The sequence below is a fragment of the Culex pipiens genome, chromosome 3, assembly GCF_016801865.2.
Source record: "Culex pipiens pallens isolate TS chromosome 3, TS_CPP_V2, whole genome shotgun sequence".
NCBI lineage: Eukaryota > Metazoa > Arthropoda > Insecta > Diptera > Culicidae > Culex > Culex pipiens.
The window spans coordinates 1,454,132-1,472,447 of NC_068939.1; the positions used below are offsets into that span (position 1 = coordinate 1,454,132).

At 37.4% G+C, this 18,316-nt stretch overlaps 2 protein-coding genes across 2 annotated transcripts in view; one reads left to right on the top strand and one right to left on the bottom strand.

Annotated features, from left to right (window-relative positions):
- The window catches only part of LOC120423011 (uncharacterized), a 90,868-nt gene extending 78,471 nt beyond the window's left edge, over positions 1 to 12,397 (top strand). Inside the window, exons 7-12 of the mRNA XM_039586643.2 lie at positions 2,832 to 3,356; positions 3,573 to 3,695; positions 8,985 to 9,239; positions 11,254 to 11,508; positions 11,689 to 11,828; positions 11,934 to 12,397. Of these exons, the coding sequence (XP_039442577.1) occupies positions 2,832 to 3,356; positions 3,573 to 3,695; positions 8,985 to 9,239; positions 11,254 to 11,508; positions 11,689 to 11,828; positions 11,934 to 12,101 (1,466 nt within the window). The 3' untranslated portion in view covers positions 12,102 to 12,397. The remainder of the gene's footprint in view (positions 1 to 2,831; positions 3,357 to 3,572; positions 3,696 to 8,984; positions 9,240 to 11,253; positions 11,509 to 11,688; positions 11,829 to 11,933) is intronic.
- A 4,632-nt stretch (positions 12,398 to 17,029) lies between these two features.
- LOC120423028 (fibrillin-1-like) overlaps positions 17,030 to 18,316 on the bottom strand; it is a 137,929-nt gene continuing 136,642 nt past the window's right edge. The window contains exons 12-13 of the mRNA XM_039586669.2: positions 18,144 to 18,303; positions 17,030 to 17,760 (exon numbers count right to left, since the gene is read on the bottom strand). Coding sequence (XP_039442603.2) covers positions 17,528 to 17,760; positions 18,144 to 18,303 — 393 coding nt within the window. The 3' untranslated portion in view covers positions 17,030 to 17,527. The remainder of the gene's footprint in view (positions 17,761 to 18,143; positions 18,304 to 18,316) is intronic.

Sequence of the window (18,316 nt, forward strand, 5' to 3'; positions counted from 1 at the left end):
TCAAAGTACAGATACATTTTCCACTTTAGATTAGCTTGAGCCAGTCTTCTAGTATGGTGAAAAATGGCCAACTTGAGACCTCCGAGCTATCTGTATGCAACCATCTATCTATCTGTCTATCGTTTGAGCTTGTCCATGGCTGCTCGGAGATGGGCTGGTTGTGAGGATTGGATTAAAACTTATTATAAATGTTTATAGAATTTGGGTTGTTTGGAATTGCAATTTGCATATTTAAATATGCCCCCTTCCCCACTGGGAATATGAGTGTGCTCCTGGCTGGTTATGGATGGAAATCGTGTGCGTAAGCTCCAAGCCTGAACTTCTGAACGTTAGGCTGGGTGATGAATATTCAGAGTATGAAATGGTCCAGTTTGTGAGTGGTCATAAATAATATACCCTGGGAGGCTTTTAAGATGCAAATTGGAAAATTGGGTGCCAGTACAGAGATTCGATGTACGTGTGCGGATGATAGTTTATCATGATTTAACTCAAAGGTAGAACACAGTCCGTCATGCTAATCTGACAAAGAAAGGAAATCCCTTTCACCCATGTATGAATAGCAAGATAAATTTCAAACCCGAACAATGAAGCTCAGCAGAATCAATTTGAAAGACCAACAATATGAAAAAAAGAAACCCACAATCCCAGTACGAGAAATTCATTAACCGACAATTTGTTTATTTTACATATCTACTGTGCCACCCCAAGGGCCAGGAAGTTTCATTCGCACAAAGTCAGAACCACCCTCTTTGTGAAGCTAGTAATTAAACATGTAAATTCTATAATCTCGATTTAAGTACTGCTTCTCTGGTCGATCCTACTATCCGGCAATAACAGCACGGTAGACCAATGAAAGGAAATTATTACTTTGCCTTTCTCTCTCTCTCTCTGTCGAGTCAGCAAAAAGGGGGGAATTTCTTTGGACGCCCAAAAAGGCAAACCTCAGAGAAATGTGGCACTGGTTAGTGCGTTGGCAGGGCAGGCGTAAACCCCAAAACCCCTAAAATGGCATCCCACAAATTCAATTCAGGCAAGATGCAAATATCTTTCAAATAGTCGTGCTACCGAACGGATTTGCTGCAGTTACGTTGGTGAAAGATTTTGGCAGAGATTGCAAACCATTTCATTATGGCTAGATTTGCTGTGTGCACAGAGATGCTGGATTTTGGAATCAGGTTGGAACCGTCCAGTTGGGTGAGTTTAGTTTTTTTACCGATTTTAAATAAAAAAAGTATAAGAATTTAAATTTTAATGATAAAAGTGTTTTAAAATGCTGTATACACCTGTCTAGTTGTTTTGCCAAATTTAGTTTCGAAAATATCTTAGTAGTGATAGAAATTTTATTATCAGCGAAAAATATTTTTTTTTTTGCGGTGCATCGGAATTTCATAAAAAATTTAAATATTTTTTAAATAGCCCGATCATGCTACATATGATTATCTTTGAAGAAAAATGCATTTATGATTGTTTTCAGTTGATTAGGCTTCTATTTTCATGAAAATTTTGAAATTTTTTTTTGAATTTTTTTACAAAAACTTAAAAATGTTGTGCTTGATTAATAATTGAAAAATTAGTTTATCGTTTTTCTTTTAAATTGAAAATCCAGCCAAATGCTCAAGAGTAATATTTTTTCACAAAACTTTACCTTCAAGAGGCTGTATCTCTGCAATCAGCTCCAGAGCTGTGAATAAAATTATTAAAAAGTAAAAAATAAAAAAAAGTACCTTCATGAAGTTTTTTTTTAATTACAAAAAAGGCATATGACTTGAATATGGTGTTAAGTTAACATAACTTTTAAAAAGTAATGTTATTTTGTATTGTCTATTTAATTTTGCATTTAAAACGGATTTTCGACATTTTGTTTGACAATTGATTTTTACTAAAAATCACATTTTTAAAAGGTTTTTGCACCAACCTGAACTCAGAGCAAAAATCTAATTGTGTGTAACAAAAAGTCTGATAAAATATCCGGTATTTTTATTCGCGTACAATTTGTTCTTCTTCTGAAATCCAAATAATACCCTACAACTTTGCCGAAGATATTAAATCACTCAGAAAATTCCTTCTCAATTAATGATATTCTATGAAATGTTCAAGATATTTTTTTGAATTCTTTTTGACTTTCAATATGTTTTACAGTGTTTCATTTTTTTGTGTTGAAAAGTATACCGTTTCATTAACTAATAAATTTGGATCATCTGGAATCATTATCTGAAACAAAAATTAGTTTAAAAATGTGAATTCAATATATTTACAAATCTCTTAACCAACCAAATTTTTCCAATGTGCCACTAGTCACTGCCAACAGAAAATTTGCCAACATTTCCACTATGGAAAACTTAAATTTTATTACCGGGGAAAAAATGTTGCACCAATTGAGCGCGCGTGCTATAATTACGGTTGCAGCCAACAGTAACAGGGCGTTCAAAAACTGTCTTAAAAGTCATCATTTCGTAAAGTTTCAACAGCTGTTGTTCGTTCGGCTGAGGGATAATGGCACTTGGCAAGTGCTTTTGCGTTTGCTTTCGAAAACGAGGTTATAACAACTCTCGGTGCAATAAGGGTGTTTTTTAGGCTTAAGATGTTGTTGTTGGCTTACTTTGAATAAACTGCTGAGCCAACAAGCCAAAGGTTGGATTATGGTCAAATAAATTATTCTGGTTAAATACCTACATCCCGGGGTAGTTAATCTCTGTTTTGCATAACAAGGGTGGTGCTAAATTTTCGAGAGAAAGCTTTGGGAGGAGTAACTTTACCGGATATTTACCGGTTCTCTGCTCTTCTCGGTGGGTTGTAACGAATTTAGCTAACTAGTTGTTTTGCTTTCGCAGACGTGAACGAGTGTCTGCTGCGAAATGGCCACGGGCCCTGTCAGGATACCTGCATCAACACTTGGAGTGGGTACCGGTGCAGCTGCATGGGTTTGCCCGGAACGCGGTTAGGTGACGACGGCCACAGCTGTGAGGACATTGACGAGTGCACCGTCAACAACGGGGGATGCTCGCACACCTGCCTCAACACGCTGGGGAGGGCGTTCTGCGTCTGTCCCGAGGGATTTATGCTGGATGACGACTGGAAAACCTGCATCGACATTGACGAGTGTCTGAACCAGAAATCGATCAGACAGGAATTCCGGTGCCAGGGAAGCTGCATCAACACCGTGGGTTCGTTCCGGTGCCTCGAGGAGGACGAGCTGGTTAGCGACGAGGATTTGGGTCGGATTCGAGATGATGGTGGTTTCGACGACAGCCGGTTGCTGGTGGTCAGACCAACTGGTGACGATCTGAACGATGACAGCGACGATACGTTGTGCCCGACCGGGTATTACTTCAACACGACGATGGGTGACTGCCAAGGTTTGTGCGGTTTTGTCTAGTCTTGCGTTACGATAGTTATCGCATGTATTTGCATCCTAATTAGCTGTTGAATTCAATATTCGAGACATCAGAAAACAGATCAAGTTTAATGGAGGCGCATGATACTTCATTCGAACCAAGTACCATGCGGCTCCACTGAAACATTTTGAATGCTGTGTCAAAGAAGACTTTTTTCTTTTCGCTTTTTCCCTACAGATACAAATGAGTGCAACGTGGGAAACGCGGGCTGCCAGCATCACTGCATCAACAGCGATGGCAGTTACTACTGTTCGTGCAAATATGGCTTTAAACTGGAGGTCGACAAGCATAGCTGCCTGGGTGAGTCGAATTTCTAGTTAAATTCCTAATTTTAAACAACGCGTAACACTTCCCAACGAAGCACTTCCACTTCTACTAGAAGCCGGTCTACAAAATGTATCCGTTCGGCTTGGTTCCACTCGAGTGGGCTTTCCCAGTACGGACCGAACGGATGCTCTCGTGCCGGCAAAACAAGTGGAACAATTATATACACATTCATCATAATCTAATTACACTTTGATAGCAGTCTGATTTATGGTACGAGCCAGATAATACCGGCAAAAACCGAATCCGAGCGGCAGCAAATTTATCACTGTAATTCAGTCATTTCAACCAGGGCTTGTAAATAAATCCCAAACCCATGAATAAACGGCTACAGCTTAGCAATATCTGTTTGTCATTCTGTCAGCTCGTTCATCTCGGTTTCGCTCGAACCCTTTACAATATGCTTTCTCACCCCACCCCACCCCAGAACCACCCACTTGCTAGATTCTTGTGGGTAAGTCAATCCCTGAAGACAATCTTAATCCCCCCCATTGAAGACTCATTTCTGCATGTGTGGGCTTTCATCTCGCAAAACCCCTTTCCCCCCTACCCAAACCTCATCAACAAGTTGGTTAATTTACATCGAAACGATAAGAGAGCGACACCCAACTTACTTCTGGATACATAATATGATTTATTCATTGTGTGGAACCAGCATTGTCCTTGCGAGCTTCAGCTAGAAGCAGCTACGCAAGGACGCTAGGATGTCTGGTCTGGCCTGGGAGGGGTGGACCGACCGAATAAGCCAAGCAGATAATCTTCGACACAAAGTATCCGAGAGGCCAGAGGAATTCTCTTTGATATGGTTTGACTTATTGTCGGTTGTGGCTATCGTGCAGTGCTTAAGATTGTGTTATAATTTTGAAGAATTCTTAGTAATGATGTATGCTGTCATTTGAATATCTTAAGCTGAGATACAATGTATAATCGAAATGTTATTGCTTTTTGCCTTCCTCACTGAGGTAAGGCTATAATCCTGCTCTAAAAATGAACTTTTTATTAAAAGCTCGAAGACCCACCTTCATATATAAATATCGACTCAGAATCGAAAACTGAACAAATGTCTGTGTGTGTGTGTGTATGTGTGTGTGTGTGTATGTATGTATGTGTTCAAAAATCTTGCCAAGTTTTCTCAGCACTGGCTGAACCGATTTTGATCGAACCAGTTGCATTCGACTTGGTTTAGGGTCCCATACATCGCTATTGACATGTTTGAAGTTTCGATAAGTAGTTCAAAAGTTATGTATAAAAATGTGTTTTCACATATATCCGGATCTCAATTATATGCATGTAAACGATGTCCGGAACCATCATCCGACCCATCGTTGGTTAGGTAATCAAGAGACCTTTCCAACGAGTTCTCAACATCGAAGATCTGGCAACCCTGTCTCGAGTTATGACCACTTAAGTGATATTTATGTATTTTTTTGAAGCCGGATCTCACTTAAATGCATGTAAACGATGTCCGGATCCATCATCCGACTCATCGTTGGTTAGATAATCGAAAGACCTTTCCAACGAGTCCACAACATTGAAGATCTGGCAACCCTGTCTCGAGTTATGACCACTTAAGTGATATTTATGTACTTTTTTGAAGCCGGATCTCACTTAAATGTATGTAAACGATGTCCGGAACCATCATCCGACCCATCGTTGGTTAGGTAATCAAGAGACCTTTCCAACGAGTCCACATAATTGAAAATCTGGCAACCCTGTCTCAAGTTATGACCACTTAAGTGATATTTATGTACTTTTTTGAAGCCGGATCTCACTTAAATGCATGTAAACGATGTCCGGATCCATCATCCAACCAATCTTTGGCTAGGTAATCAAAAGACCTTTCCAATGAGTCTTCAACATCGAAGATCTGGCAACCCTGTCTCGAGTTATGACCACTTAAGTGATATTTATGTACTTTTTTGAAGCCGGATCTCACTGAAATGCATGTAGACGATGTCCGGATCCATCATCCAACCCATCGTTGGCTAGGTAATCAAGAGACCTTTCCAATGAGTCCTCAACATCGAAGATCTGGCAACCCTGTCTCGAGTTATGACCACTTAAGTGATATTTATGTACTTTTTTGAAGCCGGATCTCACTTAAATGTATGTAAACGATGTCCGGAACCATCATCCGACCCATCATTGGTTAGGTAATCAAGAGACCTTTCCAACGAGTCCACATAATTGAAAATCTGGCAACCCTGTCTCGAGTTATGACCACTTAAGTGATATTTATGTACTTTTTTGAAGCCGGATCTCACTTAAATGCATGTAAACGATGTCCGGATCCATCATCCAACCCATCGTTGGTTAGGTAATCAAGAGACCTTTCCAACGAGTCCTCAACATCGAAGATCTGGCAACCCTGTCTCGAGTTATGACCACTTAAGTGATATTTATGTACTTTTTTGAAGCCGGATCTCACTTAAATGTATGTAAACGATGTCCGGAACCATCATCCGACCTATCGTTGGTTAGGTAATCAAGAGACCTTTCCAACGAGTCCTCAACATCGAAGATCTGGCAACCCTGTCTCGAGTTATGACCACTTAAGTGATATTTATGTACTTTTTTGAAGCCGGATCTCACTTAAATGTATGTAAACGATGTCCGGAACCATCATCCGACCCATCGTTGGTTAGGTAATCAAGAGACCTTTCCAACGATTCCACATAATTGAAAATCTGGCAACCCTGTCTCAAGTTATGACAACTTAAGTTATATCTGTGTACTTATTTTTCTGGACCTAAAAAAATAGCTGAAATATGTGTCCAAACCACTCATATTACCCATTGTTGGTAAAAAGTGAGGAAGGCATCAACCACATAGGTGGATTAAGTTAGTTTTCTACAATATACCTGCAACTGGGACATTCCTTTTCTCAATTATATCTTTATTGTAGTCTTGTTAGACAACAAAGTAATTGAAGTGGTGTTTTTCTGATAAATATTTTTACCATAACTTCAGTTTAATTAATCAGGTTAATTTATCTTCAATTAAGATAGATATTTGATACTGGCCATGCAAATTTCAATATACTACACACATTTAAGAATACATTTGATATCGTTTTTTCGGCTTTTTTTTCAATGAAATGAGGTACTCTTATTTTTTTCAAATTTGAAACTTTGGAGATTAAAAAAGAACGTAAATTTTGAAAACAAATCGTCTATTTATTCATATGCCACAAAATTTAGCAGGTAACATCTGAAAAAGTATATTTTTTTTTGTATTTTTAAATCCCTCCCTTGACTTAAAAGAGGGCTGAAGGTCAAACAATTAATAACAAAATGAAATAATAACACGAGAAGATCAAAACCTGTTCAACCAACATCTCAACATGTTGTCTTCGAAACATGACAAAGTCAATGCCTCAAAATAAAGCGAATGTAATGTGCAGTTTGAGAATTTGTATTAATTGTCATTTTTTATCAGTTTTTTGGTTTTTTCGGCAAATTTTATTTATAGAAAAATCAAATCAAATTCATTAGATTACATTTTATAACGATCAGCGCACGCACTTTTAAATGTATAATGCATTTTATAGTAAAACAAGCTTTCAAGAGCAATTCCGTACTAAATCAGCATTTTCTTATTTTGTTTTGCCATTTTTTTTTATTTTCTCCAAACATTGCGGGTACCTTTCCTGTGACCAAAGAAGACATTTTTTGTCATGGATTCGTTCATGCTAATTTGACAGCTGTTCATACAGTAATGGCATGTTAATCCTCATTTTTTCTTATTCTTTAATTTAATATGTTTTGGCAAACAAAAAAAAACATCTTTAAAATATTTACTTTCAAAAATTACTGATATTTTTTAAAAGTAAAATTGAATTTGCTATCGGAAAGAACATCTCTGATTTTTTGATAAAGGGCACCATTTCTGAGTTTCAGCCGTTTAAATTTTTGTAATATTTTCGAAATTTCGAAAATCAGGCTCAAAATTCGATTTATTTTTATTTCATGCAGTTTGAACAGTTATACACTTTTTTGAAAACATAACACTTGTATCGACATTCGTCGATTGATGCTTGATATATTTTTCACTTTGTGACTCACAAATTTAACGTGTAAGTGTTTGTAGAAGTCAAAACTTACTTTGTTTCAAGTAAATATTATAATTTGTATTCAGAATAAAAACACTATTAGGTGATATTTTTATTCAATTGAAAATTCATAAAACTTTCCAGACCCTAACAAAAACTCCAAGAAAAAAAAACCCCATGTCATCCAGCCACCCATCTCGATGAGGAAAAAATAATTGAATTATTTAAATTTCCCACTCATCGACTTCCTCCCGGTTCCACCCGGGATACCCTCCGGAGAATTGAAGTAAAAATGCCGCACCCTCAACTGAGCAACACGAGAGACCAGGGGGGGGGGGGGTGGCGTTTCTGGAACGGTTGAAGAATGGCGCTCGGCAAGTGGCAAATTCGCTAAATTCCCCAAAGTGGTGTCGGTTTGAAATGTGAGAAATTTTCGGTGAGCGCGGTGAGAATCCGCTGGCAAGATTGGTTGTGCAAATGAAATCGAGGGGATCAACGCCATTTCTTGTTTTCTTCGTCCAATTCTTTTTTTTTCTGGGGGTTTTTTCTCTGTTGACTTGGGATACGCTTTTGGGGAAATATTCAACCGCGAGCGTTTAATGGGTGATAATGAGGAAAATTTTGATTAAAAATGTAAATTTCCTCTGGTGGTGAATTCGTTTGGCGAATTAAACATCACTTGGGGGAGATGTTTAATGGCGCTTTGATGATTCTTTGGTTTCGGTGAAGGAATTTGCGGTTTTCCGCAAAATAGTGTGGTGCGAGGATTCCCCGGTGAAAATCAAACGAATTGCTTCAAACAATGTGAACCTTGAACTGGTGCATTTTTCAGTATGCAACGCCACAAGATGGGGAATTCTGTTTTGCGGCCAAAAAAGTGGAAATGCCGTACGTGCTTCTTCGTGACCTTTCTTCTCTTTGAGTCAGTAGCTAGATATTGAAATTCAATCAAACGGCTTCCGTATTCCAATCACACTCGTGCGGTTCGTTTAACCTTATCTTGTGTGATTGTCTGCTGGATTGTAGTTTGGAATCGGGTTTAAACATATCAACAAAAGGCAAAAAAAGTTATTTTCCTTGATTGAGATTGCAAATTGTACAAACACCTTAAATAATCGATTCCTTCAATACCTTTTGTTACCCTATTTAAAATGCAAATCAATAGCCTACAAAATCAATATATTTTTTTTTTATTTTTCTTTCTCAAAATACAGTCCTGAACGACTCCGTTAAGCTGGCAGATGTGGCCTGTCCGCCATTGTTCCCCCCGAGGCACGGCTATCTGGAGTGCAGCCGGCCAATCGACGAAATCTCCGACGGTCCCAACGGGGGCCGGCTGAAGATCGTGAACCGTCCCGGGAGCCAGTGCATCCTAAAGTGTCCCACCGGGTACCGACTGGAGGGAAAGTTTTCTAAAATCTGCGGTACCACGGGCGAGTGGATCGGCGACGAAAGCGGAACGTGTATCCGTAAGTGTTCAAACTATTGAAAAAAGCAAAATCGCAAAACAACCCTCACCACGTGTCACTTACGCCATCTGGTCAGTGCGACACACTGCATCGGTTCGAGGGGCCATTAGCTAAACTAGCGCATAAATCAAGCGAATGTCACAACTTTGCCCAACAACCTGCACCTCGTGTGTGTGTGTGTGTTTTGACCTCATTGGACCAACGGCCAACGGTCATAAAGGACAGAAACAAAAAAATAAAAGCTCAAGCTGATCTCAGCTTCGGAGGAGAAACTTTTCCCACGTTCTCTCGCTCACTATCTGCAAAGGACTAGATGTGATGATAATGTACACGTATGTGTGCTTTGTGTGTGTGTATGCGCGCGAACGAGCTTGCAATTTGTTCCGGAATGTGCGCCTGTCTTCTTGCATGGCATCAACGGGATGGAACGTTGTTGTTAGAGAGCGGTGGCAACTCGTTGATAGCCGTCGGAAGTCTGGAATAGTTTTGGTCTGGGACGTGCCTGGAAGTTGTGACGAGGTCATCGGGTAGCCGTGATGGAAGTTAAACATGTTATGAAATATTTTGAACTCAAATAATATCGGTAATTTATTATTGTACGAATAAAATCTATGGTACCTATCAGGGTAGCTAGCTATGGTCCACTTTTCAGTACAGTCCCTAAAATTTGGGAATGATTGGTTGCATCGGCACTGCATTTTTTTTTTGGGATTTGTATGGAAACACTTTTTTTATATTTTGAAGTTAATAATTGAACAGAATTGAATAGAATTGAATAGAACTGAATAGAATTGAATAGAATTGAATAGAATTGAATAGAATTGAATAGAATTGAACAGAATTGAATAGAATTGAATAGAATTGAATTGAATAGAACTGAATAGAATTGAATAGAATTGAATAGAATTGAATAGAATTGAATAGAAATGAATAGAATTGAATAGAATTGAATAGGATTGAACGGAATTGAATAGAATTTAATAGAATTGAATAGAATTGAATAGAATTGAATAGAATTGAATAGAATTGAATAGAATTGAATAGAATTGAATAGAATTGAATAGAATTGAATAGAATTGAATAGACTTGAATAGAATTGAATAGAATTGAATGGAATTGAATAGAATTGAATAGAATTGAATAGAATTGAATAGAATTGAATAGAATTGAAAAGAATTGAATAGAATTGAATAGAATTGAATAGAATTGAATAGAATTGAATAGAAATGAATAGAATTGAATAGAATTGAATAGAATTGAATAGGATTGAACAGAATTGAATAGAATTGAATAGAATTGAATAGAATTGAATAGAATTGAATAGAATTGAATAGACTTGAATAGAATTTAATAGAATTGAATAGAACTGAATAGAATTGAATAGAATTGAATAGATTTGAATAGAATTGAATAGATTTAAAAAAAAAAAACTGTGGAAAAAGTGAAGTGAAGTGAAGAGCAGTCGTCAGAAAAAAAAACAAAAGGCTCCAAAAATTTATTAGTCACTTAATACGAAAGTCTTGACATACAAATGCAAAACTTTACATGAAAGCAGTTGCATGAAAACGATTTTTTGAAACAAAAAAGCAAAAAAAAAAAAAACGAAACTCGGTCTTACTGAGGAAGTAATTTTAGTTTTGCTGAACAGTTTTAAGCAGGAGTCAAATTTTTACTACTTGATAACAAGCCAAACTTTTCCAACGACTTGGCACCCTTTGCACTTCGACAAAACCTCGTTCCGCAAACAATGGCTACGACAAAGTTGAAAGAGTTCAAACGACTTCCACCTTGTTCAATTAGGTTGAACCAGAATCAAACACGAATAGGCTCTTCTATCCTTTCGATGCTGGAGCTCTCGGGGGCAAAACATACACACACTCTCGAGATCTAACGACATCCAGCGTCGTCGTCGTTGGGTGGCTACAAAGGAAAAGTTTTTTGGTCAACTTTTCAACGCTCTCTTTGGTTCCGGATTCAACAAACACCTAATTGCTGACCTCGTCTCCCCGCCCAGGATATCCCCAGCCCAAGCTGAGCTGCCCATCCAGTGTGAACGTGGAGTTGCACCCGAACGACACGGACCACACCACGGTCAAGCTCCGGCGGCCCAAAACGGACGTCAGCTGGGAGCGTGACATCGTGGTCGAACCGTACTGGGCCAAGAAGGACGTCCTCCAGCTGCCACTCGGTTCAATCAACATCAGCTATACGGCCAAGCATCCGGTGTCCAAGCTGACTTCCAGCTGCACTTTCGACGTCCACGTGATTGGTGAGTAGACTGCAATCTCGAGTAGATTTAGAGGAGTTTTTTTTTTCCTGTGAGATTTGTGTTTTTCTACGGCGACATCTGTACTGAATGATTTTATTTGATGATTGTGGGGAGGATGGGATATTGGTTTTTGCGAAGATTTAAAATTGTTTTCATCATTTCTTTTTAACAACAACCCAGCCGGAAGTCCTCCAACGGTTGATTTTTGCCCAGACACGCAAATCTACACCATCGAGGGTCACCACCAGAGCGTAAAAGCCACCTGGGAGGAGCCCATTTTCTCGGACAATGTCGGTGTGGTCACCATCACAAAGTCGAATGTAAGTCGTAGTTAACATTCCCCTCTCATCCCTTACCAGCAGCGCTTTAAATTATAATCCTGGACGTCGTCATAATTCCACCATTGTCTCTCGTTCCCACTCCAGAGCCCCGGAACGGACTTTGGCGCCGGCAGCCATCTCATTACGTACGAAGCCCACGACGAGGCCGAGTGGAGCTCCAAGTGCGTCTTCAAAATTGTGGTCAACGTGAGCAAACGGACCGATGTCCAGCATTTCCAGCTTCCGATCCTTTATAATCGGTTTTACTTTTAATTGTGGCCAAATGCATTCTTTCCAAGGTTTTTATTTTTCCAACCCCCTTTCCCCTCGGTAAGACTGTCAAAAGCTGCTTACATTAACAATTTTATACATTCACTTTTTTGTTATTGTTGTTCCAACCCAAGTTTCCAAGTTGTCGGTCACTGCCATTTGCAACTTTATGTGATCTGCAAACACTCTTTTCGTCCCACTGTAATAACTGCACAAAACCGTTTTGAGTTGAGTTGGCAAGTAACAAAAACGTCTCCCGAGTTGGCGAGAAATAAACTTTTGCCCGTTCCTTGTTTCGCAGCTTTTACTGTGCAGAGAGAAAAAAAAATCCAAAAAAAAAGCACGATGAAACATAAAAAGTGAAAATGAAAACAATAATAAATTGCTTGAGCGAAGAATATAAATATTATACAACGGAAGTCGAGGGACATTACACGTAGTGGAGCAGAAAAAGCAAGAAAGAAAAATCTAGTTTGCGATAAGGACTTTTGTAAATACATAATAGTTCGGGCAAGGCGCGAGCGCGTTCGGTGGTGACGCGGAGAAAGCGACTTGCAGCAATCAAAACTTGAGAAAAGTTTTCTCTGGTCGCGGCAACAACACCATAAAATTTGCACACCGCCGCAGCAAAGGATTTGTAAAGCGAGGGAGTGAATCAGTGAGAAAATTTATCATGTAACAAGTAGTGCATAATGAAACCATGGACATCTGTGGTGACACATCTGGTCTAAAGAAAAAAAAAACTCTGAATGCTTTTATTTAAATGAAGAAGGAAAAAAATTATGAAAAAAAACATATTCTAGTGCGTAATGTGAACCCTTAGCCAGTAAGGAAAAGAGGTAATAAAGTATATCACTTTGAGAAAGCTGTAAATAAATGGTATTTTTATTTAATTGTATAAACTTGAAACAAAATAAAGTGAAATCTATTTTCTGGCTGTTAATTGGATCATTCAAACACCACTTGAGTTCTTTTTTCAGAATTTCAATCGCCCCATTCAACTTCTTAGACAATTTTTTTACTTTTCAAAGGTCAGTTGCACAAAAAAACATAATCCACCGATGGGGTTGATGCCCTCCTCACTATTCACCAACAACGGGTGATATGATAGGTTTGGACACAAATTTCATCTATTTTATATTAGATCCGGAAAAAATGACACTAATATCTCTGAAGTGGTCATAACTTGAACAGGGTTGCCAGATTTTCAATGTTTCTCAATTACCAAATCAACGATGTATAACATATTGGGACTTGAATTTTTTTATGGTCTATTTTCAAACATCTGGATATTTCTGAATATATTTTTTTATACATAGCTCTTGAACTATTTATCGAAGCTAAAAACAATTCAAAAGCGCAGTATGGGACTATAAACCAAGTTGAATTAGACCAGTTTGATCAAAATCGGTTCGGCCATTGCTGAGAAAACAGAGTTTTGTTGATTTCCCTGCTCTATACTTTTTTTTTTCCTGGCAATTGTCCACGAGGAGGGGGGAGCGTAGAGATTTCCAGAAAAGTGTCCACGTGGTTCATGGATGGTCCCTTTGTAAAATTCTGACATATCACAGCAATTATTTAAAGATTTTTGTTTTATTTTGATGATGCTTTTTCCACAGAATCAATTTTGCATCATTAGTTTTTCATAAGCATTTGCTTTTGAATTTGAAATTTGAAAAGACGGCCTGAAATATAAAATGAGAAAAAATATGTATTTCCAGACAAAAAAATTAACTTTATCCACAATTCGCTTAAACATTCTGATGTACTTTTAATTTTGCTGTTAAACATATTATTATTTTGTTTTTTGAGCACTTCTCGTTTCAAAAAATCTTTTTTTTTTTAAATCTTCAATTTTCTGGAACTTAATTTCTCACCATTATGCTTGAAAATGTCTTTTTAATCCTCTGAAACATATTTAAAAACCCTAAGTGTTAAAAAATAATATTTAAAAATAGGATACATTCTCCGAGTTACTTATTTTCTGGAGTTTTTTTTACGAAAATTCTTAGTCATAACCTATAACTTTGCCGAAGACACGAAATCGTTTTGAGAATTCCTTTAAAAAAAACATAATTTTATAATTTTTTGTACTTATTTGTATGGATGCTTCTTTTGACACAGGGAATGTTTGGACAAATTTTCATCTAAATGAAAAATCACAAAGAAAAGTAAATTTCCAAAAATCGTAATCGTGGCCAAAGAACTCCCATGCAACGATGCTGATCCTAAAAATAAATCTGTTTTTTTCTGTATCACGTCAAACTTGGAGCCGCAGAAGAGCAACTCTCTACGAAATCGGCCGATTTCGACCATTTTTATTTTTTGTATTTTTTTATTTGTCTTAAACTTTGTGGGGGCCTTCCCTATGACCAAATAAGCTATTTTGCGTCATTGGTTCACCCATACAAGTCTCCATACAATTTTGGCTGCTGCCCATACAAAAATGGTATGTAAATATTCAAACAGCTGTAACTTTTGAGTGAATTTTCTGATCAATTTGATGTCTTCGGCAAAGTTGTAGGTATTGTTGAGGATTTTTAAGAAAAAAATAGGTACACGGAAAAAAAGTTGCAGATTTTTCTATCAACTTTTTTTTCACTAAAACTCAATTTCCCAAAATATGAATTTTTTGATTTTCGAGATTTTTTTATATGTTTTAGGGGACAAAAATCCGCAACTTTTGAGCTATAGAGAAACATGGTCAAAAAATCTGCCGCCGAGTTATGAATTTTTGAAAAAACAGTGATTTTTGGAAAAATCGAAGTTTCATGCAAAAACAAGTTTGACATTATTTTTAAATGCAAAATTGAATTTGCAATCGAAAATTACTTTACAGATTTTTTGATAAAGGGCTCCGTTTTCAAGGTATAACCACCGAAAGTTTGATTTTAGCGAAATATTCACAGTTTTTCAATTTTTAAAAGTATTTTTTTGAGAAGTTTAGAAAATTTACTATAAAGTTGTCTAAGAGGCATATTTCGAATTTTTTTAAATCAAGACCAACATTTTAAAAGGGCTAAACATTGAATTTTACGCCCAATTAAAATGCTTTACTTGATTTAAAAAAAATTCAAAATATTTTTTTCGAAAAGATCGGAAAATTTCACGAATTTTTCATCTATTAAAATTGAAAATCGGACCATTATTTGCTGAGATATGGTCATTAGAAAATGGTGGGTTGTTTTTGTGAGATTAAGAAAAATGTAATTTTCGTGTTTCTTTTTTTAAAGTGGCTCTATCTCAGCAACCCGAGGTCCAATCTTCAATGTCTCTTTGACAATTTTATAGCAAATTTTCTGAACTTCTCAAAAAAAATATTTTTAGAAACGGTCATTCATAGTTACTATTTTTAAAAATTGAAAAACTGCAATTTTTTTGTTAAAATCAAACTTTTGGTGGCTAAATCTTTAAAACGGAGCCCTTTAACAAAAAATCTGAAAAGTTCTTTTCGATTGCAAATTCAATTTTGCATTTTAAATTAATGTCAAACTTGTTTTTGCATGAAACTTCGGTTTTTCCAAAAATCACTATTTTTTCAAAATTTCATTACTCGGCGGCAGATTTTTTGACCATGTTTCTCTATGGCTCAAAAGTTGCGGATTTTTGTCCCCTAAAACATATCAAAAAATACGTATTTTGGGAAATTGAGTTTTAGTGAAAAAAAATTGATAAAAAAATCTGCAAAAAAATTTTTCCGTGTAACTATTTTTTCTCAAAAGTTCTCAACAATACCTACAACTTTGCCGAAGACACCAAATTGATCAGAAAATTCACTCAAAAGTTACAGCTGTTTGAATATTTACATACCATTTTTGTATGGACAGCAGCCAAAATTGTATGAAGACTTGTATGGATGAACCAATCACACAAAATAATTTATTTGGTCATAGGGAAGGCCCCCACAAAGTTTGAGCCAAATCAAAAAATGCAAATAAAATCCATTTCCGATTTTGGTTGAGAATTGCTCAGAAGACATTTTTCAATTTTGAACAGCAGATTTAAGCTTTTGAATCATAATAAAACATAATTCAAATAACAAATTGTTAAAATTTTTAAAAGTAATCATTTTTTAAAAATCTGTATTCACAGATTTTTTAGATGTTTAGGATCGAAAAATCTGTAAAATATAGATGTATCTGTATATCTGGCATAGCTGCTCCCATGATAAGTTTGAGTCATATATGAGCACTTTGACATAGACCCGGATGGTTTGACGTGTAGAATCGCTGTATAATGATATAACACCTAGAATTTCAGCTTGTGGAGACGTTTTTTTCCTCAGAGCCTGTTAAGGTTAAATGCAAAGTGTGGAAATTGAAGGAAAGGAAAAAAAAAATAATTTGCTGGCCAGTTATGATAATTGCATCATCAACTTTTTCCAAGAAAAATATAACTCTAATGCTTGCAATTGAAAAAAAACTGAAAATATAAGCTATCATTAATCGGATTCGCAGCTCATCCTTCAATGCAACGAATTCCTGTGAATTTACTTACCATCCTTGGGTAAGGTCACCGTAAAAAAAGCTCAATCTGCCCTTCTTTAAAGGGAAGCCATAAAGCTCCATTCGAGAAACTGGAAATAATCCTATTAGAAGAAAAATTATTGACATTACTACTATAATATGAGCTCTTTTTATTCCTGACGGCAAAGAAAAGGGAACCCGGGTCATTTCCGCCCTTTCAAGAGGGGGTTTCCCGCTCATAATAGTGGGTGGCAAAATGTTGAGAAATGCGAACGTCTTTTTCTCCACTCCTGCAGGGTTGATATTTATTCAAACCTTCCTTGGGTCCGCAAACTACGCCACAGGACTCAACGAGTTCAACAGAATGCACCGGAAGGTCGTTTTTGCTGGCACTGACGATGACACTGCCCGGTCGTCAACGGGAAGGTAAAATTACGGTGAGAATAGAAAAGAAAAAGTCCTTCATCAGCATTATCATCGAAGATCCTTTCGACTTTTTATTCGCTTCCATTATTCAACTTTTTTGCTTTCTCTCTCTGCAGCGCCAAGCAGCTTACTTGCTATCTATATTAATTCTAGTCGTTTGCCATCTTCGAAAGATGCACTTCCCTCTTGTTCAGTGTGTGTATGTGTTATTATATCTTTGCTGTGTATTTTTCCCTGGTCCCTGATTTATAACCCGTCGCATTCATTCGAGTATGGAAAAATGCTCGATTTTTCCCCAAACAAAGCATCCTCTCGTGCTCTCATCATACCATAAGAGCCACTCATAAATACATTCGATTCGATTAAAAAGACTTGGCAGCATAAAAAAGCGATATAATCTGGAGAAAGTGAGTCGGGAAGAGGGAGTATTATGAAAAATGTCAAGTATTTAAGCACATATTACACTCGCGCGGTTACACTCTCACGTATTAGTCAGCGGAAAGGAAAATTCAAGGGAAAGCTGCCAGGGCCCTGGGTTCAAGGTTTTTCGGTCGTCGCTGTTGTTGCGGAAGCTGCACTGGATTTCTCCACCTTTGAACCATTGATATCGAGTTCGTCCTTACTGCGCTTCTTGAACCACCGACGCTGAGGCTGGCCTGGTTCTGTTGGTTGATGATACTGATGATGGTACGGATTATGTTCGTAAGGATGCTGCTGCTGTTGCTGGCTGAAAGCGTTGTCCCACGATGAATAATATCTCAGCAGGTTGTCTAGTAGGGGGGGAAGAGATAAAGAAAACGCTTGCATCAATTGAGCATGACTGGAGTGTTTTCGCGTACACGAGCTTGAAATACTTTAGCCGAGATGCTTGAACAGTTTAGCAGTTGGCGTGGAAATGTGAAAAGATTATGCTAGAGTTACAGTGACTTTTCAATTGTAACAGAATAAACCACAATGAAGCAGTTCGAAATCAAATAAAAGATTTTTTGAACAAGCGATCTCTACTAGTAGGAAGTCTAAAGATTTTCATTAAAGTAAAAATCATTGGAATTTTCCCTTTTAAAATCTGTTTGAAAAACATATTTAATCTGGGTTGTATTATTGTTATTATTAGGATCTATGAGAAAACAGAAATTTTTATTTCAATACTTACCATATCGTTTGTGCTGCTGCTGAATCAGCGACTGGTCCGGGTTGGGTGCCTCCTCGAGTTCCTGCAGGTGCCGCTGAAGGACCTGCTGCTGATGGCGTAGCCGAGCCAGCTTCTGCTTAATTCGGATGTTTTTCACCACGCAACCTTGGGGAATGTGAAGCTACGACACAGGG